The sequence below is a fragment of the Phaethon aethereus genome (genome assembly GCF_964289735.1).
Source record: "Phaethon aethereus genome assembly, chromosome: 32".
Lineage (NCBI taxonomy): Eukaryota > Metazoa > Chordata > Aves > Phaethontiformes > Phaethontidae > Phaethon > Phaethon aethereus.
The window spans coordinates 181,044-201,499 of NC_138608.1; the positions used below are offsets into that span (position 1 = coordinate 181,044).

General features: G+C 54.7%; 1 protein-coding gene across 1 annotated transcript in view; it reads right to left on the reverse strand.

Annotated features, from left to right (window-relative positions):
• The window catches only part of WIZ (WIZ zinc finger), a gene marked incomplete at both ends in the record, with an annotated part of 56,196 nt that overhangs the window by 17,542 nt on the left and 18,198 nt on the right, over positions 1 to 20,456 (reverse strand). The window contains 2 exons of the mRNA XM_082012194.1: positions 217 to 2,756; positions 5,261 to 5,321. Coding sequence (XP_081868320.1) covers positions 217 to 2,756; positions 5,261 to 5,321 — 2,601 coding nt within the window. The remainder of the gene's footprint in view (positions 1 to 216; positions 2,757 to 5,260; positions 5,322 to 20,456) is intronic.

A 20,456-nucleotide genomic window follows, 5' to 3' on the forward strand; every position in this document is an offset into this window, starting at 1 on the left:
GAAGGACAGACAGTCAGCGCCGCCGCTAAAAACCCTGGATCAGGCCTCCGGGGGTAGGGGTTTATTGCACCCGAGACAACTGCGTGCCACCGGTTGTGCGGTGGCCACCACGGTTCAGGTTGACCACAGTACCATACGTACCCAGTTCTCGGTGGGAGGAGAAAACCCCACCGATTAAAACAAAAAAATAGAAAGCACAGTGAATTGAATACATACTACCTTTTTTCTTCTTCTTTTGGAAGGAAAATTTTTGCTCAATAGCTTTCACTTCTTCCGCTGAGATGAAATGACGGACGTTGTAGCTCACCCCCACCCTGTTGAGGTGGCCCCTCACATGGTTTGCCAGCCCGATCCCGTTGTGAAACCTGTCTGGGCAGTAGGGACATTTCCTCTCCTCGTTCTTCAGCATGGGCGAGTCGGAGTCCAAGAGGTCATCGAGCTCCAGAGGACCCTCCAGAGGAGAATCCAGTAGGAGCATATCCAAGGGAAGGGGCTCTTCCGTCATGAACTCCCGGGAAGAGAGAGTTGTTTTCTTCTTGAACGGCTTCCCCCGGGGCCGCTTCGTCGCCTTGGGGTGCGGGTTCACCTCCTCCAGGAGGACGATGGGGACCATCTTCCGCAACTGCTGCTGCTGCTCCTCCGAAGCTATCGAAGAGTCCGTGGCTTTCAAGGTGTCTCTGAACGTCCTCTTGAGGTCCAAGGCAGCTTGAGGGATGGTGATGGGTTTGATGCCTCTGTTCTCGCTCAAATCTATTTCTGTGCTTACGGAGATCTCCTCTTCCATGCTCCCAGCATCACTGGCCAACATCCACTTGTGCCTAAGCTCTTCCAGCCCCACTGGGTGGCTCCTGAGACCGTCACCTTCTCCTTCAAGGTGCTGAGCTGCTGCTTTTTTTTTCAGCTGCTGCAAAGCAAACTGGGAATAAGCTTTAGCGGAGGGAAAACCAGAGAGCCCCAGGTTTTTATGCGGGGCAGCATACGGAGCTGCTTTCCTGGCATGAAACCCTGATGTCTGGTAGTCCTTTTTACTAGCCCCGTTGCTTTTATCGAGTCTTGGGTGAGTTAGGGCAAAACCGTGAACCGCTTCGTAATGCGATGTGCTTTCTCGGTGAGGTGGAGGGAAAAGCCGGTCCGCTTTGCCAAAATAATCTGTCTCTGCAAACCGGCCCTGCCTGGCCGGGCTGTAGGCATCTCTGCTAGTTCCCGGTTGATTGGGATCATCCTCATACACCTCCGTGTCCCAGGAGAGGTGGGAATGGGCGTATTTCATGTGCTCCTTGAGGATGTTCTCGTTGGGGGCTGGGAAGCTGCAGAGCATGCAGGTGCTGAGCCCTTTGCCGCTGCCGTGAGGTGGTACCTGCATCTGCAGGGATGTGTGTTCATTTGGTTTGAATTGTTTGTAGATGCCGTGCACGGGGCTATCCCGTATTTCTGCACTGCTCGTGCTTCCAAAGAGATTCATGTTCTTTGCCCCTTGGTCCTTCCTCTCCTTGACATGCATCTTGGCGTGCTGGACAAAGATCTTGGAGGAATTTGTGCCAAAGACGCACTTGGGGCACTGCAGCCGGGCTTCCCGACCTTCGTCTGGAAACTCGTTCAACTTCTGGATCTCCTCGATAATTTTTTCCCTAGACTCTTGGTGAAGCCGTTTGTGCTGCTCCAAAGACGTGGGGTCTCCAAAGGCCCATCCGCACTCGTTGCAGCAGAACTGACACTGCCCTCCCAAAGCATCTCTGTCTTGGTCCCTCCCTGGTCCACGATTATGCTGAAGCATGTGATCCATCAAATGTTCCTTCTTCTTGAAGTAAATGCTGCACTCGATGCAGGTGTACACCGTAGGGTCCTCCTCCGGACCCAGCTCCTCTTTCCCCTGCTCCTCCAACAAGACGCTGCACACATAGGGCCTCATCTCGATATCGTAGGAGCTGCAAGGAGCAGGCTCCAGAGACATCAACGGGATCCGCTCCACCGAGTCTTCGGCATTTACTGTCCAGGACTGTTTGCCGACAGCAAGGTCCGCACTGAGCTGAAGACCCGGCTTCTGTATCGTCCACTTGGCCGTGTTGAGTGGGTTGATCTCACCCAAGTCTGAGTCGACCACCAGCCCCTTCCTGTGGGATGAGGAGCTCTCCAGGGACTTGGACTTGCCGAGGACAGGGTTTAGCGTTTTTCTGAACACCGTCGGAGTCAGTGGAGGAGGCACTTCACGCACGGCCTGTCCCCGAAAGGGCAAGTTGGTTGCTACATCTGTCGGCTTGCTTATGTCTTTGTAGTGAGGACTTGGGCTTTTGTTGGGTCTAGAAATCCAGTCAACCCTTTGGATTCCCCTCTTGCTTTTATCTAAGTGCTCTTTGCTGAGGCCTTCAAGTTGCTTTGGTTCATTTTTGAGATATTTCTCCTCCCCGCCACTAACCAACGCCCCAGCACAAGGGCTGGGCATCTCTGCCGCCGCCTTGCCACCATCCAGGTCCTCAGAGTCGCTCTCCAGTTGCTCAGGATCCACCTGCACAGTATTTACAACCTGGGGCTCCACGGCGAACGCCGACTCCTTTACGCACCGCACGTCCTTAGAGTCCTTCAAGCCAGAGAGTCTCTCTAAAGTGCTTGCTTCTCTCCCATCACCCGCTCTCGTCTCCAGGGCAGAGGTGTCCCAGGTCACGCTGCCGGACACGGTCATGTTTCGCAGGTCTAGGGAGCTCCTGGCATCCGTTCTGTGCAAAGCCTTCTTGAACTCCAAATGCTCTTCATTCGCGGAGCTGCAAATAAGTTTTGAGAGTTAAACCGGTTAACGGGATATACAAACGTTTCCATTTACAAAAGTGTTGTCCTGGAGCCAGAACGAGCCTGCGTGGTGTTACGGCAATGACGCAGCCTGGGGATTTCATGGTGACTCCCATATCGCCCCGAATGTTAAAGACTTGGGACAAAACCAAGCTCGACCCTTCCCACCCTCCCTTGGCCATGTGTAGCTAGAGTAACTTCTGCATCTTCTGCGCTCGCTCCAAGCTCGTTTCAGCGATGGCTGCATCTGCTCCCTACGGTGGCTCTGCCACGTTCACGCCAGGTACAACAGGAGTGTTGGGTTCCCACCACCAACTCTTGCCTTGGGCCAGAAGTCATCCTCCCCTTGCTCCACCCCACTCTCTGCTTCTCCTTCCCTTTCCCCTCCAAACTTCTCCAGATGCTTGGACACCTTACGGCCTCCTTTTTACCCAGCTCAATAGGGATATTTGCTCTTAGCAATGACACTTATCGCTATCAGGCCAAAGAACAGGCCAATGAGCTCTTCAAAGTTGCATAAAAATAGATTTAAGTGTCAACACGGACCATACCAAAGGTCTCTAAGACCAAAGGACGGTTTGTCTCCATGATTAAATGGAAGCCCCTGGGTGATCCCTCTCCACAGCAGGAGTGGGAAGTCCTTCTTCCCTGTGCAGAGACCCCAAGCCACAGTGGATCAAGGTGGTTCCTCCTCATCCTCTTCCAAACCCTCAGCAAGGAATCCAAAGCTGGTAAGAGCCCATCAAGCAGCTGGAGAACATAAGCCACCATGGAGTGAGCTCTACAGTGTGACAGAGTGGTCCCAGACCACCCAGATGGGTGCTGTGGGTACCACCACGGGACCAAAGATGTGTTGGGTGTTAGAGAAGGACTGAGCACACCCATGGGCAGTCCCGGGCGGGTGGTTTTGAAAGTCCTCCACTGGGCTTGGAGGCTTTTTCAGGGAAGAAGGGACATGGTGAGGGCCATGAGGGTGCAGCAGAGGCACTTGATGTTCTCCAAGATGCCTCGAGCATGGGACCAACAGTTATGAGACAGGATCTACAAGAGCCTCAAGGCCTTCTGCTGGGACGGTGGGAGGCTCAGTGGGGAAGTGGAGGGCCTCAGACAGCACCAGATCCCCACGTTTAGGCTTCTGAACTGAGGCCCAGGAGCCCCAAGAGCCCCAATGTCCCTGATAGCAGCTTCACGGGGGTTTGGCAGATGCCAGCTCTGCGGCAAGGCAGAATTGGAGCATCTATCGAGCTGTACATTAAGACAAGACTCCTCCGCGTCCCCATCCCTGCCCTAAGGATGCGACCCAGCTTCTGTCCTCCACAGCCATCTTCATGCCCAGCTTCTCCCTGTACGCAGCACCCGTGGCATGGATGCACGGCCAAGAGCCGCATGCAAAGCCACCACATCCCGGCTCCCGCTCCCTGCTAAACCATCCCCAGGGAAGAAACCTGCCGGACTGCAGAGCCCGACACCCGGAGAAGCCCAGTGACTTGAGAACTCGTGCAAGGAGCTGCTCCAAGGCCAGCAAAACACTATCTCACGGGTCAAGTTGTGTTGCCGGGAGAACAAAGCGCCTTTGTTGGAGACAGCGGGGCTGCCAGTTCCACACGGTTCTCGCACTGCCTCTCTCTCTCCTTTTTAAACCTATTTATTTCCAGCTTGTTCCTGGAAAAAGCCAAGTTTAGGGGCGAACCGACCCTCCCACCCCACCACACCCTCCCAGCTCCAAACCCTTCCCTATTTTTACTTGAGAGAAATTACTGTGGACTAGAAGACGGGCTCGCCATTGTCTGTGGCTTGATATCAGGGAAATGTGATTCCCATATGCACCGTAAACCCTGCAAACGTTATTAAAAATAACTCACTAAGGAAACCGCTGGCCCAGGAAGGATCAGTCAACAGCAGATACTAAAATAAGCCCATTAAAACGTGCTGGGCATTGGTTGCATTGCTAAACAAGCTAAGACGGAGAGTGATTCCGAGCCAGGCACAGGTCCCCAGTGCCATGAGGAGGGACGCTGACCATTGCTCTTGCATGACTCTTGGGCTGGCACCCCCAATTCTGCCTTTGTCAGGGTGCTCAGAGCTGTTCGGGACACCCCTTAGCAGCTTCAGGACACCCAACGCAACCAACTCAAGCATCCGTCTCCCAACATCTCTCTCTGCCTTGCACCAGGGACAGACCCAGCAGTGCCACGGGGAACCGGGATGCCCCGAGGGGTGATTTAGGGTTGGCAGAAGCCGGGTGGTTTGTTGGGAAGCAAGATAAACAAGATGAATTAGAGCAGCCAGCACTGCTCTGCAGCGAGGGGACTGCGCTGGCTGGCTCCGGAGGGACCTGCTGACGTGCTCAGTGGTGGGACAACCCTCCTCAGGGACAGCCAGAGAGATATTTTGGGGCTTTGTGTAACTGGAGCACAGTTAGCAAGGGGAGACAGGCTCCTGGGCGCTCCCCGCTCTGCGACATCCCTTGGGAACTTACCCGAGTTCAGTCCTGTGAGCTGTGGCTGGGACAGCACCGGAGAGGGCAGGATCAGGCTCATCTGCAACAGAGAGGAAAGCTCCAAGGTCAGTGCCCAAGTGAGGCTTCTTCAGTGCAATTTGCAATAAAGTGATTTTTTTTTTTCTTTTTTTTTTTGTGTGTTAAAATAAGCTTTCCCAGCAGATAAACCCCCTCTGCTCCTGCTGCCCGTCCTTCCCTCCTACAGCCGGGTCCGGATTACGGGAGGATTTCCGAGCCACACTTAAGAGGGTTTAATCCCGCGTGCAACTATTTGATGTATAATCGTTCCTGCAGCTAAGCAGTTTAACAGGAAGATGCACACGCCGCTGGCCACGCTCCCGCCACCCCTACTTGCCAGAGAAATATCCGGCACGGAGCCACAGCCAAGCGGCTGGAAGAGGGTTGTCTTGGTCCACTCCGAGAAGAAAACTGCTTCCCCTGGCTCTACGGATGTGGCGCACGAGCCTCCCCGGCACCGGCACACTTCCCTGCCCTTGGACCGGCATGCAGGACTTCTCCAGATGCCCGAGCATCATCTGGGGCTTGGAGGAGCTTTGCTTCGCTCTGGTGTTGGCCAAACCCCCAGGATGGCTCCTGGGCTAAGTGACCTCCAAGCCTGCTCGCGAGAAGATGCGAGGCAGGACTTCAGGCAGTGACCACGGGCAGGCAAGTGCCTGCTGAAGATCTCCAGGGTCTGCTGAGCTGTTTCAGACCCAGATACATCCTCCCTCAGGAGGAGGAAAGCCGTCGGCTGTGGCTGATAAGGACTTCTGGATCAAACCCACCTGGCCCAGAGGCTACATCAGCCAGGGCTGAGCTCAGGGCAGGACATGGGGGTCTCACTCCTCGTGCTGGATCCCCCCCGTCCTGGTCTGGCCATGCGTTGCCTGTCCCAGCATATGGAAAGCAGGGACTCACTTGTTATTACAGGCAAGGCTGGGAGTTTGGGGAAGCCAAGGCGTAGCTGGGTGAATCCACGTTGTTTCCTGCAGCAAACCAGCCCCAGGCAAGCAAACTTGCTGCTGGGACAAGGAACTGTCGCGCATCCCTGTTCCCATCATCATCTTGGGTCATGGGATACTCAACAGCCTGGCCCTGGGCAAGCAAGCTTGCTGCTAGGACAAGGAATTGTCCCGTATCTCTGCTCCCACCATCGTCATCTTGGGTCCTGAGATGCTCAGCAGGCCAACAGTTGTGCTGGGCTCACCAGTGTGGTGGAAATAACCAGGAGGCCATGGGAAGGATGTGTCCACAGCTTGGAGGACAGCAAGACCCAGCACCAACCATGCGTGGGGCTTATGGAGAAAAGGGACATGCAAGGAGCAGCTAAGCCTCCACCACACACCGACCAACAACCCAGAGAGCCTTTAATGTTGAACACAAAGATGAGCGAGAACAGGACCAAGCTGCACATCCTGGGAAGGGAACGGGGAGCGCTTTGGAAGCACATGGCCAAGGAGATGGGTTTTGCTGCAATGGTCTGCAGGCTCCGCTTGCGAGAGCCTCCACAGCCCAAACTGATCTCCATCCCCTCCCAGGCGGACGTGGCTGCTCATAGTTTGCATTTATTCTATGGATTACTGGTTACGTGCCATAAAACCAGGAGGAATGTGGTATTCAGGCCACCACGCTGGTTATGGAGATGGGGAAGGCAGGGCAGGACCTGCCCCGAAAGCAGAGGAGGGGCATGAAAAGCCACGGTTGCCTTCCCAGCCTTCTAACATCTTAGGTGAGACGCTTTAGGGCAAGACTTTTAAGGCTGAGCATCTCCAAAGTGTAGGTCTCATCCAGAGATGATGGGGTTGGAGGTCCTTCATCTAGATGCAGAGCTGGGACCATGCATGTCGCTGCGCTTTATCTGGCATCGGCGGCATCAGAGCCTGTCCTGGAGAGGTGGCAGCAGCCCCAGCTCCCAAATTGGGTCCTTTTGGCTTTGGTTTTGGAAAAGGCCGGCAGGATCTGGGGCCAAGCTGCCGAGGTCACGGGAGACTGGCATCAGGAAAGCCTGAGTCACCAACGGGCCAGGGCAGGAATGCCAGGGAAAAAAACCTGGCCTTTCCTGGCCTCCCAAATCAGCAGATTTTAAGTACCTACATAAATCCCCAGCGCGCGGATGGAGAGGGGCAGAGAGCACCGACTGCTGAGAAAGGACGGTGGCAGGAGCCTTCCAGGGACTCTTTTGTTCTCCAGAGCTCCAGCACGGCTCCTATTTTTAGAAACTGTCTCCTTTAGAGGAAAACATGCGGTGATTTATCTCTCTCCTGATGAGCACGTAACTGCACTCCCTGCAAATCCTGGTTTCTTGGAAACAGCAAGAGATGAGGGAGTTTAATGTCTTGGACTTAGGAGGCTCAAATTTACCCTCTATGGTAATCCAGCAAGAGCTGCTCCTCTAACCACAGCAGCGTGGCTGCAGCTTCTCCCAAGAGAGCACGGCGAATCTGAATTCATTTTTGAGCTCACGGTCTCTCCTCCAAGAGGTCAAACACCCTCGGGGTCTCTCCTCTCTGTTTTGCCTCTATCCCAAGAGTTAAAGCAACCCAGCCAGGACATCAAGACACTTTCAAAAAAGCCAGAGATAAGGGAAAACCCGTGAGTTTCCCAGTACAGGAGCAGTTACGCAGAGACCAGGAACTTTCCTAGACACGGCGGACCCAACTCTAGACAAATTTGGCGATGGTTACTTACATAACATATTTCAAAGGTCACGGATTGAGAAATACCAACATCTCCAGAAGATCTGAAAGAAAAGAGCCCTGGCTTGTCAAGGCCATGACAGTCAGGGTTGATAAGCAGAGGTTAACGGCATGCTCAAGAGGCTCGGTAGCATACGGAGGTGCAAAAGTTTTGCCTAGACCTCCATCACCACCCCAAAAAACACCAGGATGCACCTTGAGGTGCTTTTCCACATCACCACTCTTCGTAAGGCAGATGTCTCCTACACAAAGGGACCAGTTTATAGCGGAGCTACTCAACGCATATTTTTAAGACTAACGACACACCAAATGGTAGCTGTGGTATTTAGCAAGGTTGCTTTGCTGCATCAGGAGAGACATGGATAGATCCAACATCCAATGGAATGAGCCCAGTGAAGGTCGTCAACCATCGGGGACTAGAGGAGGATGTGATGGATAAAGACAGGCTGGGGGAGTTGGGCGTGTTCTGCTTCAAGATGAGAACATGAAGGTGCTACCTACAGCCACTAACTGGAGTGTGTAGAGAAGATGAAGCCAGAACTCCTCCTGGACATGTGCAACGAGAGGACAAGGAAGTCACAACTTGGGAAGCTCATCCTTGTGAGAGTGGGGGATCCCTGGAGATGCTCAAAACTCAACCTGAGGGGCCTGGAGCAACCTAACTTTGAAGTTGGCTGTGCTTTGAGCACAGGGGTGGGTTGAAGACCTCTGGAGGGTCCTTCCAACCTCAATTATTTTGTGATTTTAGGATTAAAAGCCCAAAGAGGTTCAAGAGTCTAAAGCAGAGAGGTCTTTTGGATGGTGATTTCCATCAAGACCCTAGCCCACCCTGAAAGAGGGAGAGGATTTCTCTTCTGAAGAGTTCAGCCAAGAAACTATATTCTCCTGAAAGTTCTCTACCCAGCTCCCAAGAGGTGTCTAGTGACAGATTAAAAGACCGTAAAGAAGTGAAGATTTAAAGAGAACTCTATAATACTATTATTTCCCAAACGTCAAACTCCGTAAGGCTCCATCCCCTGAACACAACAGAATGTCTCCCTTCCACACAATCCCCCAAGACGGGAGGAAGGACGCCTGCCTGACCTCCACATGCTTTCTGCATCTCATACCTCAGCAATAAAGAACGAGGAGGGAGGCTCAGCTCAGACTCAAGCTCTCCAGCAGCTCCGAGGTCAGCTGGGTTCCCACTGCAGGACCGGCACTTCCAAAGGAAATCAGTCTGAGCATGGGATGAACCAGTCTCCAGTCAAGAGAGGAGAAAAGAGGCTCCTCCCAAGGGCGATGACTTGGTTTAGACCAGAATTGGACTCTTCAGAAATCAAAGATTAGGCAAATTAGCCAGGAATTTGCAATACCACTTTTCTGAGCAATCTTCCAAGAAAGCCCTTTTGGGCTAATCACCTCCAAAAAGCCTGCACTGAGCCTACACGTGCTCTCCCAGGCTTTGTTTTTTCCCAGCTATCTAAACAAACCGAAAAGGAGGCAAAACCAGATATTTTAGCTCCTCTACAGCCAGGCTGAGGGACCTTGCCATTTGAGCAATGGTATTAGGCAAAGGGTGAGTTATTGCATCATCTTCCGAGTAACGCAAGATGTCGCAAGGCATGATTTAGCTCTGGAATTAAAGACTACCTCCTACTTAAGGCTCACGCTTTAATCTCAGGTGTTTAATTTGAGAGCAAAAGGTACCAGAAGGATTGTTCATTGGCACCAGCTGCTGATACAGCTTCTGCACATTGTAAATAAACTGGAAAAAAAAAAAATTTGGCTCGACACCTGGCCTTTCCTGGCCCACAAAACACAAAAGCGACCTGCAGTGCAGAAAAAAACCCAGCAGACAGACCCGCACAGTGGGGTTACTGCTTGATAGCAGTGGGAAAACACCGTGTCCCCGTGCCGTGGCGGTACGGGAGGCAAGCGGTGGCCAGGCGAGCGGCTGGGTGTTCGCCGGCGTGCTACCACCCAACCCAACCACGGAGATTTCTGCCACATCGGATGGCGCAGATTTGGCTTTGTTAGCAGTGCGGTGAGGAATGCCACGCTGGAAACGTTCAGTCACCCGCAGCTATACGAAGACCAAGAGATGGGGTGGGTTTTCCAGCCCCCAACACCGTAGGAGATATTTATCTCCCCAAAAGCTTGCTGGAAATGCAGGGAAGCAGGAGCTTCCATTTCCCACATCCCAGCCCATCTCCAAATCCATCCCGCCGCCTCAAACTTGGCCCTTCCAGCCCGAAGCAGCTGTGCGAGGCCACCTCTCCAAGGCCACATCCGTGCTGGCAGAGCCACGGCAGGTCCAGCCCAAGCTGGGCTTACGCTGGCAGTGCAAACGGCGGCATTCGGTGGGCAAAGGTGCCGACAGCGCTTTTGTTCGGCAATCTGGACATCCATGGGCATGAGCACGTGGCTCCAGACCGAGAGCAGGTGACAGGAGAAGCAAGACATGGAGATCCTGCAAAAAAGGGTGCCACTGGCAGCTCTTCCCTCCCCAACCCACCCTAAACAGGGCCAACAGCTCCCACGTGAAGCCAGGGCTTTGCACGAGCACCACGAGATGCTCCACGGCACAGCTTTTCCCTTGCACAAGAGAAGACGACCGCCTGCACCCCGGCATCCCCCCATCCACCGACAGCACCTGGATGAGCAACCTGGGTGCTCTGCAGGCATCAGCCTCAGCCTGGGGCAGTTTGGGTGGCCACCCATGCCAGACTCAAGCCCTTCGATGGTATTCCTGCCCCAAAACCCCAGGGTAGACACTACTCCTCCATCCCAAGAGCCCGGCATCACTCCATGCTTGCCACAGCCACTCTCCAGCAGAAATCATTTCACCCACGGTCTCACGCAAGCGTCCAAACGCTCTCCCCGGAGCCAGATGAGACGATCGTGTTCTCCAACCCTTTGCTGTGGCTTGCCAGAAGCAAGCTGGAGATTTTGCTCTTGCTCCTGAATACAGATGAGCTGGCGTGGGGACAGGCTTTTCTGCAGGACGGCTTGGCCAGAGACACGAACTTCATGTTTCCTCCAGAAAATGGGCACGTTTGGGGTTGGTTTTCCTGCACGTAGCTCCGTGTCCTGCTCCGAGGAAAGCTCTCGGCCGTTTGCAGGCAGAAACGAGAGACGTTTCTCTCTCCTTCGTGCCGCATGGCAGTCCAGGGCAGCGTTTAAGGACGCTCCTAAGCCTGTGGGCAGGTGACCTTGAGGACAGGAGCTCTTCAAAGCACAGCGAGCTGGCAGCACATCGCGTCTCATCTGACTCGGGCTTAGCCGGCTGCTGACGGAGCTGGGGATGGTGCCGTTGTGTTCACGCGACACCGACAGCTCCGCGTTCGCTTCTGCTGAGGCTTCCCAGGCGCGGCGTGGGTTCCTTCGCCCCTCTGCGGGTGCAGGGTGCTAGAAGTTAGTGTATTTAAGGGCTGGAAATGCCCAGGGTTGTGCAACCAGCATCCAGGTGCCGATATTTCTGCTGCCGGACTTTGCACCGGCAGGAAAAGACGCCACAAAGGGCCCAAGCGACAGCAGTCCACAAAGAGCTGAGCGAATAAACACTTAGGTCCCCGACGCGTCTGCTCTAGTCCCAGGAGATGAACGCTGCAGGCTTGCACGCACGGGGATCAGCTCATCGCAGCAGGATGAATAACCCACCAGTTGGAGCTGCTCGTGTTTTAACCCACGTACTGGCCTGGGAGGAGCTGCCTGGGTTGGGACTTTGCTCAGCCCGGGGCAGCAGCTGGATTCGGGAGCTTGGAGGACTCTGTATCATCGCTACAAGGGGGTGAAGCTGCTGAAGGAGCGATGTCCAGCCCCATAATGAGGTGAAAAACCCAACGCAGGGGCAAGAGTATCCTGAATAGATGCGGCTCGGTGCTCCCCCAGCCAAAGGATCCCACCTTTTCAATCGCGTCGGTGCTACTGTCTGTCGAATTATTCTCCCATCAACAACCAATGCAGCCAAGCAGGAGCGGAGCCATCCGTACGTGGTCACAGAATCACAGAATCACTAAGGTTGGAAAGGACCTTCAAGATCATCAAGTCCAACCATTAATCCAGCACCACCATGTCCCCTAAACCATGTCCTGAAGTGCCACATCCACACGTTTTTTGAACGCTTCCAGGGATGGCGACTCCACCACCTCCCTGGGCAGCCTGTTCCAATGCCTGACCACTCTCTTGGTGTAGAAATTTTTCCTAATATCCAATCTAAACCTCCCCTGGCACAACTTGAGGCCGTTTCCTCTTGTCCTATCGCTGGTTACTTGGGAGAAGAGGCCAACACCCTCGTCGCCACAACCCCCTTTCAGGTAGTTGTAGAGAGCGATAAGGTCTCCCCTCAGCCTCCTCTTCTCCAGACTAAACAACCCCAAGTCCCTCTGGCTCCTCGAGCTGCTTAGCAATGCTGGAGATGACCCAAAAAGAGGAGGCAGGACTGTGCAGGCAAGGTACAGGCACCATGAATTTAGACCGGCTCCAAAACCACCGCAAACAGTGCGGCGAGAGCTGGCAGCCGCGGTCCCATCCGTCCCGCCGGCACCACGCGTCCCGGTCATTGCTTGCGCCAGCTCGGGTCTTTTTTTTTTGTGGGGGGCCGTTTCAGCAGGTCTAGCAGAGAATTACTGGGAAAGACGGGATCGGGATCAAAAAGCAAGGACTACAGATATCTCTGGGGAGGGACAGAGCCGGCTGCCAGAGGAGCAGGTCAGAGCTCTTCGCCACAACTCGACGCCTGTGTCAACGCAGTGACTCATGCGAGATCTCTCCACCAAGGGAGGCCAGGCGCAAGACGTCCGAAAGGCATTCGGGAGGCCGGGGATCAGCACAATTCCCATCTTTCGGTCTCCTCCTTGCATTCGTTTTGTTTGTGGGGATGGAGAGTGGCCACTCAGAGACACCGCGACACCTCCATCGTTGGAGGTCTTCCAAGCTGGACAACCTGTTCCTGCTTTGGCATTAGCCCTCCAACCCAAATCCCCCTTTCTACCCAAAAAGATGCTGAGGCTAAACAAGAAACACCCCAAATATTTTTTCCCTGGCTTCACAAAGGCCTCACGCTTGCTGCTCTCTGCCCATTCCCAGTATTAATCTGGGCACAACCAACCAAACCATCCCCCAACAACTGAACTTCAAGGGGCAGCAGCCTTCAGTGGGCGCTCAGAGCCCGCCAAGGCCTTGCTCAGACAGAAGATAAAGTGATTTTGGTGCTGAAGGAGCCAAAATTATCCTGCCTTTAGCTTCAGCAAGCCATTGGCCCATGCCCGATTTGGGGAGGGGAAAAAAAAAAAAAGAAAAAATCAAATCCCATTTTCATCCCCTAAGTGATTGCCCCCACTTGGGGCTTGGAAAGCCCCGTGAGCCTGGGAGCATCATCTGAAGCGCAGCATAGGAAAGGGCTGGGCGTCGATAAAGAGGCTGGAAGGGCAGGTCTGGATGATGGATGGGTCAAGGACCGGCTCTCCTTGCTGCCCCATGGGAAAACCAAGGCTATGGGGAGACACAAGGACAACCTGGAGGACAGGTACAACGTCCTGGTCCCACCAAGTCCAGAAAGCTCTTGGCAAAAGAAACCACACCACCAGAGCAGGAGAGAAGGACCTCCAGGAACTACCGGAACCAGCAACGCATTACTATTACCATCAGCATTACTAGAAAATCTTAAGACAACCATGAGCCATGGAGCAAGGACGAACACGCAGACGTTTCCCATAGGAGAAGACCACGGAGGCCACATCAGCTCTGGGCCAAAGCCGCCGTGCATTCCCCCATCTACCAGCAACACACAGTGATGGCTGCGGGTCTCAACGGGCACAAGGAAATTTTGAAGCAACCTGTGAGCTCCCATCCTTCCCAATCAGTCTCCCCCTGCGGCTCCCACCTCCCCTAAAATTGAGCCCATGGGTGTCCACCCTCTTTTCATACATCCCTGAGCAGAACCGATTCCATCCGCCAGGTCCCCTATTTTTCAAGTAGAAACCAAAGAGGATTTGTTTTCACCCTGCCACACCACAGACCCCAAAACGCCACGCGAGACCGTGGGCGCATGGCCCTGCATCCTACCATGTGCTCGGGGACGAGCAGGTCCCTCTCGCCTCTCCGTGGTCCGGGGTTATCCTGTCCCCACTATCGCAACCGGTTCTCCCTCGAGCAGTTAGAAAGGCAACGCCTGCTCAGGAAGTGGTCTCCGCAGCCGACGGAGGTGGGGAACGGCACCGCTGCAAGGGGAGGGCACTGGATGTGCTGACTCAGCATCCCAGGGAGCTCCGGCTCATCCTGGCAACCCAGATGCTCGGTGCCAGGCACACGAGAACCCCCGGCCCCTTTCCAGCATCCCGCTTGGGCGACGAGGCCGAGCGATGCACCGTGGACCTGGAAAAATGCCCAACGGCTCCGACCCCACCAGCACCCGTTTTCCACAGGGGGTTTCCCAATGCCACCAGCCCTGGTTACCCTTTGCCCACCTCTCGCCGTGCAAGATCTCTCTGCCATCGCCCTCACACCCAAGCTTAACTCTTCCCCTCAAAATGCAGACCCGGCACCCTGGCTGTCCCTCGGTACGGCTGTGCCTGGGCGCGCTCCCTCCAGCGGCCCCGGAGCTCGTTCTTGCCGGTCCAGACGGATCGGTGCGTGTTGCACCCTTACAAAAACCCGCTCGAGCCGCTCCGGATGGGACCTCCGCATTATCGAGCAAGCCTCGGGTTGCTCCGTGTGCCATCCCAATGCTTCACAGGACGCAACGGCTTCGCTGCGTGCTCAGCGGCCGCGTTTCTCACTCCTCCGATGCAAAGCTCAGATTTGGCACCTGTTTGGCACCAACCCGCCACTTAGGCTCAAGTCAAGCACTTTTCCAGTGCCGATCACAGAGAGGAGCAACAACCCTTCTGCTGAAACACACCATTCTCCATGCACGAGCTCATCATCCTCCAAGAGAGCCTCGTGTTTTGGCTCAGGGGAAATAAAGAATCACCCAAGAGATCTTCGTCTCTGGCTCAGAAATAAAGAATCACCCACCCGCCGCCGCTGTCGATTCTCAAGACGGCGCCCAACTTTTCACACCGAGGGCAGGGGTCCTGCGGGGACAGCTGGGTTTAAGCAAACTGCCTATGCTGGAGGAAAAAAAAAAAAAAAAGAAAAAAGAGCCTAAACTAAGCCAGCGCCTGTTGGCTCCCGCACACAGGCTCGTGTTCAAGCTGCCCGAGTCAGCAGAGCTCAGGAAGCCTTGCGCGCTTCTGGAAGACGGAGTCGTAGGAAGCATGACACATCTTGAGATGTTGGCTCCGCTCCCCGAGATGTTTATGGTCAGTGAGAGCTTGCCACGATTTCACAGGCTTCGCATAAACATCTGGATGAAGGACTCTACCAAGACTTAGCTGGAGACGCTGTCCCGGCGCAGGGCCGGCGAGCGTGGCGTTACGCCCGAGCTGGAGCGGCAGGACCTCAACGTGGACGTGCAGGGGAACGGGCAGGTTCAGGCACCCATCCCACCATGAGCGCCGGCACATGTCTATCGAAGAGCAGCATGGGGCGACTCTCACCCACCAAAGCTGCTCCACCAGGGACCCCGTCTTACTGCTGAGCTCTGATTGAGGAAGAAAAAGACCAGGGAGGAGGTGCCTCATCTCACCAGTGGCCGAGGGCTGGAGAAGTCCCACCAAGGTGGAAAGGAGATGTTAAGTGTTTGGATGGGAGCCACACCGCAGTTTCGAATACTTTCCTTCGGCTCTTCTGGGACAGCACAGTCCCTCCAGCCCTTGTAGGACTTGCCAGGGCCACCCGAGGGTCGCCAGAAGACAACGTTTGGGAGATACAAATGTCACCTCAACCATTTGGGCACTGTCATCTTCTCAGAAACAGCTGCGCAGTGACACGCGGTTTCTTTTCCAAGAAAGAGGCCAACCTGCAGGTCTGTGAGCCAAAGAGCAGAGCCAGGGGAGGATGAGCCATCTGCCTGGAGGAAGGGCCGCACCCTTCCATGACCGACAGAGCTGGGAGACATCCCTGCAGTAAACCAGGGACCTTGGGGGGGCCTCCACCATGGTTTTGTCCACCACAACCCAACGGTGAGGGCTTGTGATAAAACTCATGAGCTTTGGAGACCAAGCAGGACCAATCCACTCAAGGTGGAGAAGGAGAAGCATCGCAACAGCGTAAAGCCCAGCAGGATCCGTGAATGCAGAGGAAGATCATGAAGGCCACTGGAAAAAACACTGAAAAAAAAACCCCAACCAAAAAGCCCCCCAAAACCTCAAAAGACTCAATCGAGGAAGCATCGAGGGGTTGCACAAAAGAGTCTCCTGGAAAGCCCGAGCATCCGCTGGTGATGTCCCATACCTGCTCCTGACCTCAAAGGATGTGTTAGAAAGGTCCCAGACGGGGAGGAGATTCGGGCAGCAGCACCCTGAGGGAGAAGGATGGGGATATTGTGTCGAAAAAGCCAGGAATCAGAAGGGAGAGCAGGATGATCAACTGCAATGGGATGGGAAGCTTGTTCGCTGGATGACGGACGACCTGCTGCACTCCACAATCACATGGGAGCCGTGAGTCACCAACGGTGTGGCCGGGGAAGAAAAAACAACCACCAAAACACCAAAAAATAGAAGAAGAAAAAAAGAAAAAAAGATCTATCTAGCTGTGGTTTGCAACCTGCAGTTCACAGACAACTTCGAAAGGCAGCGGAGAAGAGCCAGCCCGTTGTCAGCAGCTTGAACTCGCTCCGCAGGCATCCGCTCCCCGCTGGAAAACCTCCGGCAAATCTAATGAGGTGGAAAACCCCCCTGCTTCTCCCCGAAACTCCACGCACGGCAGGTCAGGGAGTCCGTGCCGAGACGCCGCACGGGGTTTCATCGCGGGCGTTGGGGGTGAGATTAACCGAAACCGAAACAGGTGCGAGGAAAAGCGGCCACGGAGTAAAACCAGCTCTTCGCTGCGAGCAGACGAACAGCGTGGCTTGTTTAGCTTGGCACGGCCGAGAGGGAACCCGACACTTTCCCAGCGAGGAGCTTTGCTCTTATTTCCAGCCTCCCCACGCTCCTCAGCCAGGAGACACGAGTTATACTTGGGTTTTCTCAGCTCTCGGGGTATTTGCAGAGCCCAGGGGGACGCACCGGATCCGTGCCAGCTCCCAGCCCCAGCGCGGGATTACGCGGAGCTCGGACCCGTCCGAAAAGCTCCGGGCGCTGCAAAGCAAAGCTCTGGGCTGCGTTTCCTCCAAGAGAAAGGCAAAAGCTGGTGGTACGAGCCCAACAGCCAGGGCTGAGGGCTTGCTCCCAGGGTCCCAGAGCGATGCAGACTTCCCACCGCACTCCCAACGTTTGAGGCTTCCACAATTTTGGGCTCCAGTGGTATTTCCGAGGCTCCCAGGATGCGTCCGTGGGGCAAGGGCGGGCACCCAGCGCCCCAGACCTGGGGCTGATCCTACGACCTGCAGCAGGTCGGGAGGACGAAGCTGCTCCTTCCTCTGCCACGCTCGGACCACGCTGCTGCCTCTCAGCATCGCTCCCACCAAAGATGCTTGGCCCACGGGATGACACCAACCCCGTTCGGCCCCTGGATGGCAATCCCGTACCCAAAACCTCCCGCTTCGAGCCCGGAAAAGCCTCCGGCAAAACGTTCGCGTGCTTCCGAAAACAACTCCTAAACGCTAATTGCTCTCCTCTGCCTGCTTGGGGCAGGGAAGGCATTTGCTCTATGTCCATCCTCTAAAAAAAGACTTTTTAGCCCCTCAACAGACTTTTAAACCCCCCAGACACCTTTTTCACAAGCTCTCCTCAACCACCCGCCTTGTCCAGCCCCGAGCGCGCTGGCACGGCACCAAGCCGCCTCCCAAAGTATTTTCAAGCAAGCCGATGGACCGGGCACGGATGTTCCCTAAAACCTGGCCATTCCTTTACCGCTTAAAACCCTTGGGGCTCCCCAGTCGTACCCTTAAATCTGGTGGGATGGGGATTGCCCCGAGCATCACGGACCGCTGGTCCCTCTCCGAAGGATGCCTGCGGTGGGTTCTGCATCCAGCACCTCCCCGGGTTTTACAGCTGCCTACCATGCGGCAGAGACCTCCCTCTGCAAACCAGGGTGCAAATACCTGTTTAACAGGGTATTTTCTACCCGAGGTGTTTCCAATTCTGCATTTCCTCCATTACCAAGCCTTTTAAAAACAAAGGCAAGTGAGAAAGAGCACTGCCCGAGGGTGCCAGCCCTCCATTCAAGTCTTTCACCCGCAGCTGAGAGCCCAAATTGAGCCTTTTCAGAGGCGATTCCAAGCCGATAGTTGAAAACCTTTCATTTTTTATTTCCCTTAAAGAGTTATCAGGCCTCCGAGCAAATTCATCCTCTAGATCCTGCTCCGCTCCATCCAGCTTTAAGCAAGATTTATGTGACGGGCAGCAGAAAACTTTCCTCGTCAGCAGAGGACACATCCAGCATCTAATGAAAGAACAGTTTCTATCCAAGCTGCTTGAAAGGCATCCAGACTGTTGCAAGCTCATCTTGTTTGGATCCATCTCTATTAAATTTCCAGCAGATCTCAGCTGCTCCTAGAAGAGCGATAGTGTTTTTACCAGCGATGAATGCAGGCGATTCACATCGCCATCCCCCTTTTGCTCCGGGTCCCTCCAATTCCCCCATCAACTTCCACACCCCCCCCATCTGCCGGCAGGTTTTGGCTTCAGCATCGTTAAAACAGGGTTTTAATCGCCCAAAAAGCAACGGCGGGGGGAATCCTGGGAAGCCACAAGGCTCAGCTCTTTTCTACGTGTAATATTAGCAGGCGAGAAGATCCCCGAAGGCTGCTTTGGATGCTATACGGCCACAAAGAAGACTCCTGAGGGATCTTCTTGCCGTTTGTGCTGTCAGTCTGTAACGAGCTGTCCTCTCCGATTACCGAAACCCACCGTCTGTCGCGAAGACCTGGGAACGCTTATTAACCACGCTGGCGTACATGCCGGAGCGCTCCGGAGAGCGCGCGGTGTTGATGGGCGAGCCTCATCGAGCGCAAACGCTTCCCCGAACGGAGCCAAGAGGCTGGATTCGGTCCTTGGCGCGAACGCGGGCTCCCGGGGCCGCCTTGGCACCGTGTCAGTGCCAAGTGCCGGTGTTACTGCGGTGACGGAGAATCGCTGGATGGCTTCGCCTGGCAGCGTCTCACCCCCCGCGTCGAGGCTGGCAGAAGCACGTCAGGTTCCAGCGACGAGGATGATGAGATGGAGCCCAAAACGCTGCTGAGATCCTTCCTCCACTCAACCATCCGACACAGAGAAGGGCTGGGGAGGTCCTAAACACCCCAGGGAAGACCTCAAAGTGGCAAAGCAGGACTCTGGCTCCAGGATGAGCAAGAAGGGACGGGGCTCCAGCAATGCTTGTTGGAAAATAGAGATAAATTGAGAATATCTTCAGCCCCTACCCAGGGCTTGGACATCTCCAAAGGGACTGTCAGGTACAAACTGGGGAGAAACACCTTCCTCGGCTCCCTTGTCCTTAAACTAATCCTTTTTTCGACATGTAGGTGTCTTTGATGGCCAAGCCCCAGAAGTCTCTTCCCACAGAAACACACACTTTCGGGAGACAGCAAGAAAAGGAAGGATTTTGACCACACAGACAGCCCAAAACTACAGTAACGCCCTGGATGACAGAGTTACAAGAAGGACAAACCCCCAGGGAGGAAGGGAAGCAGCTGCTCAGCTCTCACTGCACCCTAGAGACAAATCCAAGTGGGTAAGTGCCACCAGTTCTCCTACAACAAGGACACCATGCTTCTGCGGCAAGAACTTCATATCTCAAAACCAGCTAATTTTCCCCAAAACCACTAAGCCCAGCTAGGTTGAAACCAGTGTCCCGATGACACAAGGGCATAGAATCTCCTGGGTTGGAAGAGACCCACAAGGATCATCCAGCCCAAATCCTGACTCCACGTAGGGCAACCTCAAAGTTAAACCCTATATCTAAGGGCATTCTCCAAAACGCTTCTGGAACAGCAACAGGCTTGGGGGTCACGGCCACATCCCTGGGGAGTTTGTTCCAGCTCCTGACCACCCTCTCCATGAGGAACGCTTTCCTAATGGCCAATCTGAACTTCCCCTGACGCAGCTTTATAAGCCGTTCCCTCACGTCCTACCACCAGACACCCAAGAAAAGAGATCAGCACCTCCACCCTGCTCCCCATCGTGAGGAAGTTGTAGACAGCCATGAGGCCACCCCTCAGTCTCCTCTTCTCCAGGCTGACCCACCCTGGTCTCCTCAGCGGCTCCTCACAAGCCCTCTGCTCCTTTCACCACCTCTGTTGCCCTCCTTTGGACGCGTTCAAGTATTTCGATATCCTTCTTAGATTGTGGAGCCCCAAAGTGCCCGCAGGACTCGAGGTGAGGCCACACCGAGACGTGAGACCATCACGTCTTTCAGCTGGTTTGCTGTACTGTGCCTAGTGCACCCCAGGATATGGGTGGCCCTTTTGGCCGTGAGGACACATGGCTGACGCCCACTGAGCTTCCATCAACCAA